The sequence below is a fragment of the Gopherus evgoodei genome, unplaced genomic scaffold, assembly GCF_007399415.2.
Source record: "Gopherus evgoodei ecotype Sinaloan lineage unplaced genomic scaffold, rGopEvg1_v1.p scaffold_45_arrow_ctg1, whole genome shotgun sequence".
Classification (NCBI taxonomy): Eukaryota; Metazoa; Chordata; order Testudines; family Testudinidae; genus Gopherus; species Gopherus evgoodei.
Genome location: NW_022060066.1, coordinates 1,905,647 through 1,911,461, shown reverse-complemented (window position 1 = coordinate 1,911,461; position 5,815 = coordinate 1,905,647). Strand labels below are relative to the sequence as shown.

At 43.6% G+C, this 5,815-nt stretch overlaps 1 protein-coding gene across 1 annotated transcript; it reads left to right on the top strand.

Annotated features, from left to right (window-relative positions):
- Nucleotides 1-217: 217 nt before the first annotated feature.
- On the top strand, nt 218-1,159 carry LOC115642778 (olfactory receptor 6B1-like). The gene has a single exon (XM_030546487.1). It carries the CDS (start codon nt 218-220, stop codon nt 1,157-1,159), a length of 942 nt encoding a protein of 313 aa, XP_030402347.1.
- Nucleotides 1,160-5,815: the final 4,656 nt, after the last annotated feature.

Sequence of the window (5,815 nt, the reverse complement as noted above, 5' to 3'; positions counted from 1 at the left end):
AAAAGGTTGGATAAACACCTGTCAGGGATGGTCTTGATAATACTTAGTCCTGCCTTGAGTGCAGGGGACTGGACTAGATGACCTCATGAGGTCCCTTCAGACAGATCTATCTATCTATCTATCTATCTCAATGACTCTCAGGATTTGACTCTGCTCTGGAAATCCTCATATTAACATATACATTTTTTCTCCTGTGGCTCAAACAGCTGCGAGCACCATGGAAGGGGCTAACCAAACTGAAGTGACTGAGTTTATTCTCATGGGTTTCTCTGCATCCCCGGAGCTACAGTGGATCCTCTTTGTGATGTTCCTGATCATCTACCTCCTGAACATTGCCACCAACACTTCCATCATTGTCATAGTCAGGAGTTGTCCAAGCCTCCACTGCCCTATGTATGTGTTACTCAGCAACCTCTCCTTCCTGGAGATCTGGTACACCTCAGTCACAGTGCCCAAGTTGCTGGCTGGGCTTCTGCCAGGGAACAGATCAATCTCTGTACGTGGATGCATAGCCCAGATGTTTTTCTTCTTCTCCATGGGTTCCACTGAGTTCTTCCTTCTAGCAGTGATGGCGTATGACCGCTACTTGGCCATCTGCCACCCCTTGTGCTACTCCACTATCATGTGCAACATCTTGTGTCTCAAGCTGTCAGTGGTCGCTTGGGTGTCTGGCTTCTTGGCCTCCTCTGTCCTCACTGTGTTCATGTCCAGGCTGTCATTCTGTGGACCCAACAAGATTGACCACTTTTTCTGTGACTTTGTCCCTCTGGCCAAGCTCTCCTGCTCAGACACGCATCTTAGCAAGCTCATGTGCTTTACCCTGACATGCACCATAGCCGGGACCTCCTTTCTCCTCACCACTGGTTCCTACAGCTGCGTCATACGGACAGCATGGCGGACGCCTTCAGAGGGTGGGCTCCAGAAAGCTCTGACCACCTGTGGTGCCCACATTGCGGTCACAGGCATATTCTATGGCTCAGCGCTTTCTATGTATGCCCACCCACCTGTGATGGAGTCCTCTAACATGGACAAGGTGGTGTCACTCTTCTACTGTGTCCTGACCCCACTGCTAAACCCCATCATATACACCCTACGGAACAACATGGTGAAAGAGGCACTGAGGAAATCAGTGATAACCTCAGGATTATTTAGGGTCTAAGGAAGAACTTTCCCCGGGTGGCTTCATTATGTGGAGTGGTACCAGGAACTACATCAATCACAAACCTCACTGAGGTTGGGTGGGAAGCAACCTTCAATTAGGATGAGTTAAGTAGAAGCCTCTCACCTAAGGCAAAAAGAGGTTGTGATCCTGCTCAAGAGTTTGGACTGAGTGGATGGAGGGCTATTACTGAGTTTTGTGTGTGTGTGTGTGTGTGTGTGTGTGTGTGTGTGTGTGTGTGTGTGTGTGTGTGTGTGTGTGGTGGGGGAGGGGAGGGCAGAACACATAGAAGCTGATAACATACAGGAACAGAAAGAGAGGCAGAGGCAAAAAATCAAAAAAGTCAAGCAGTAGCTCGTGAGCCTATCGAGACCCTGGGAAAAGCTAGAAAGAGAGAGTTTTTTGCCTAAACAGGTTTGAGGTTGTAAGCCTCTTTTGCTTATTCTTGTTTTCTCTTGCGTTCAGAGAAGTAGGACTTTGTACATTCCTTGTAAATAAACAAGATTGCATCAAGGAAAATACTTCCATCTGTAATGTCTCCAGGATCTCAAAATTTAACTAGATACTTTTTGATTCAAAAGGGGTCAGAAGTATTTGATGAATGCAAAACAATGTTATTCCAACACTGATCAGCTCTGTAGATGATATACAGTTCCAGAGAATGGTGTGATGCCTTGTAAACAACAATGCAGACAAGGCAGGAACTCAAGATGTGTGGGAACTTATTTGTTTGTACTTTTGGTAGAAGCTGATTTCTACAACTGCCACCTAGGGTGAAATCCTGGATTTACTGACGTCAATAGGAGTTTTGCCATTGATTTCAATCATGCTAGATTTTCATCCCTCCTGTTTAAGAAGGTCTATAATCACAGATACTGAGTCTACTGCTGATTGGGAATTTTCCGTAAAAATATTTATCAATGGAAAATAAAGTTTCTGGAAAACTTAAATCTTAAACTTAAATCTTCCATAGGAAAATTTTGATTTTGCCAAAATATTCTCATTTTCCTGCTCCAATTCCTTTTTAAATTATCTCTCCACAGTGGAGGATTTCACCTAGTGAGACAGAGGGAGCGCTGCACCAGAATAGCGCAGAGCACACACCTGATAGCTAGACAATTCTAACCATTAGAGTGTGAAGTTCTGCAATTGCCCCCCATGAGGAGCAGTGGGGGCAGAAATCCTAACTTGCCTCAAGACTGAGCTTGATAAGTTTATGGAGGGTATGCTCTGTTGGGACTGCCTACAATCGCATGTGGCATATCTGAGCCTGTTAGTAGAAAATCTGCCCAACAGCCGGTGACGGGTCACTAGATCGGGAGGGCTTTAAGTAACTACAAAGTATTCTTTGGCTGGAAGGTCTCACCCACATGCTCAGGGTCAAACTGATAGCCATATTTGGGGTCAGGAAGGAATTTCCCCCCAGGTCAGACTGGCAGAGACTTTTTGGGGGAGGGGGAGGGTCACATTTCTCTGCAGCTTAGGATATGGACCAGTTGCAGGTTTAAACTAGAATAAAAGGTGGATTCTCTCTACAATTTATTGAAAGTTGAAAAAGCTACTGTGGGGAAGCTGTTCTAGACTTGATTTTAACAAATAGGGAGGAAATTGTTGAGAATTTAAAAGTAGAAGGAAGCTTGGGTGAAAGTGATCATGAAATCATAGAGTTTGCAATTCTAAGGAAGGGTAGAAGGGAGTACAGCAAAATAGAGACAATGGATTTCAGGAAGGCGGATTTTGGTAAGCTCAGAGAGCTGATAGGTAAGGTCCCATGGGAATCAAGATTGAGGGGAAAAACAACAAAGGAGAGTTGGCAGTTTTTCAAAGAGACGCTATTAAGGGCCCAAAAGCAAGCTATTTCGATGGGTAGGAAAGATAGAAAATGTGGCAAAAGACCACCTTGGCTTACCCTTGAGATCTTGCGTGACCTACAAAATAAAAAGGCATCGTATAAAAAATGGAAACTAGGTCAGATTACAAAGGATGAATATAGGCAAATAACACAGGAATGCAGAGGCAAAATTAGAAAGGCAAAGGCACAAAATGAGCTCAAACTAGCTATGGGAATAAAGGTAAACAAGAAGACTTTTTATCAATACATTAGAAGCAAGAGGAAGACCAAGGACAGGGTAGGCCCACTGCTCAGTAAGGAGGGGGAAACATAACGGGAGACTTGGAAATGGCAGAGATGCTTAATGACTTCTTTGTTTCGGTCTTCACTGAGAAGTCTGAAGCAATGTCTAATATAGTGAATGCTTATGGGAAGAGGGTAGGTTTAGAAGATAAAATAAAAAAAGAGCAAGTAAAAAATCACTTAGAAAAGTTAGATGCCTGCAAGTCACCAGGGCCTGATGAAATGCATCCTAGAATACTCAAGGAGTTAATAGAAGAGGTATCTGAGCCTCTAGCTATTATCTTTGGGAAATCATGGGAGACGGGCGAGATTCCAGAAGACTGGAAGGGGGCAAATATAGTGCCCATCTATAAAAAGGGAAATAAAAACAACCCAGGAAACTACAGACCAGTTAGTTTAACTTCTGTGCCAGGGAAGATAATGGAGCAGGTAATTAAAGAAATCATCTGCAAACACTTGGAAGGTGGTAAGGTGATAGGGAATAGCCAGCATGGATTTGTAAAGAACAAATCATGTCAAACTAATCTGATAGCGTTCTTTGATAGGATAACGAGCCTTGTGGATAACGGAGAAGCAGTGGATGTGATATACCTAGACTTCAGTAAGGCATTTGATACGGTCTCGCATGATATTCTTATAGATAAACTAGGAAAGTACAATTTAGATGGGGCTACTATAAGGTGGGTGCATAACTGGCTGGATAACCGTACTCAGAGAGTAGTTGTTAATGGCTCCCAATCCTGCTGGAAAGGAATAACAAGTGGGGTTCAGCAGGGGTCTGTTTTGGGACCGGTTCTGTTCAATATCTTCATCAACGATTTAGATGTTGGCATAGAAAGTACACTTATTAAGTTTGCGGCCGATACCAAACTGGGAGGGATTGCAACTGCTTTGGAGGACAGGGTCAAAATTCAAAATGATCTGGACAAATTGGAGAAATGGTCTGAGGTAAACAGGATGAAGTTCAATAAAGTTAAATGCAAAGTGCTCCACTTAGGAAGGAACAATCAGTTTCACACATACAGAATGGGAAGAGACTGTCTAGGAAGGAGTATGGCAGAAAGAGATCTAGGGGTCATAGTGGACCACAAGCTTAATATGAGTCAACAGTGTGATACTGTTACAAAAAAAGCAAACATGATTCTGGGATGCATTAACAGGTGTGTTGTAAACAAGACACGAGAAGTCATTCTTCCGCTTTACTCTGCACTGGTCAGGCCTCAGCTGGAGTATTGTGTCCACTTCTGGGCACCGCATTTCAAGAAAGATGTGGAAAAATTGGAGAGGGTCCAGAGAAGAGCAACAAGAATGATTAAAGGTCTTGAGAACATGACCTATGAAGGAAGGCTGAAGGAATTGGGTTTGTTTAGTTTGGAAAAGAGAAGACTGAGAGGGGACATGATAGCAGTTTTCAGGTATCTAAAAGGGTGTCATCAGGAGGAGGGAAAAAACTTGTTCACCTAAGCCTCCAATGATAGAACAAGAAGCAATGGGCTTAAACTGTAGCAAAGGAAATTTAGGTTGGACATTAGGAAAAATTTCCTAACTGTCAGGGTAGTTAAACACTGGAATAGATTGCCTAGGGAAGTTGTGGAATCTCCATCTCTGGAGATATTTAACAGTAGGTTAGATAGATGGCTATTAGGGATGGTCTAGACAGTATTTGATCCTGCTATGAGGGCAGGGGACTGGACTCGATGACCTCTCAAGGTCCCTTCCAGTCCTGGAGTCTACGAGTCTTTGAAAGTCTGGGGTATATTGGGACTGCATGTGCTTCTAAGCAAGGCTATGTTTCAACTGGCTATTATAGGCTGTATTATGCAGAAGGTCAGACTAGAGGATGAAGATGGCCCACTTTGGCACAGAGGTTTGAAGTATTTGCAGCAAGGTCAAACAGAAGGTCACTGTCAGAGCTAAGAATAGAATCCAACTGTCCTGACTTCTGGGCCAGTTCTAAGTCTATTTCATCATTACTGATAGACCATAAGAGCTCTTGTTTGGTTTCTTCTTTTCCATTTTAGGTTCATCCCTCCGATTCTCCTCTTACCTGCTCAATTACTTTGCCTGCCAAGAGAAAAACAGAGAGGCAGGGTACTGGTAGGTATGGCCATTAGCACTAATTGATCCATTAGTGAATACCAGGTGATTTCGAAGGACTTTGAAGGAGGCATACACAACCTGGGTCAGCATTTGGCCCAAGGGTTCCTCACTGGCTTTCACAAGCTATAACAAGAGGAATCTAGTTCAGGTTCTGATTCAACAGCAGATTGTGCTTGGACAGAAACCTGAGCCCCCGTTGTGTCCTAGAGAAATCTATTTGTTGTGGCAGGTCTATAGTGAAGATAAAATTGAGGGGGCTGGGATACATAGGAGTTGATTCTGAGATATTCCCCCATAAAAACACACATAGACCATACACATTAACAGACCAGGCACCAGTGAGATTGGAACTCACAACCCCTGGTTTATAAGACCAGTGCTCTTACCACTGAACTATGGAGCAACTATGTACACATTTGTGG

Coding starts and splice junctions, on each gene's coding strand:
- LOC115642778 (XM_030546487.1), top strand. CDS start 218: ATGGAAGGGGCTAACCAAACTGAAGTGACTGAGTTTATTCTCATGGGT.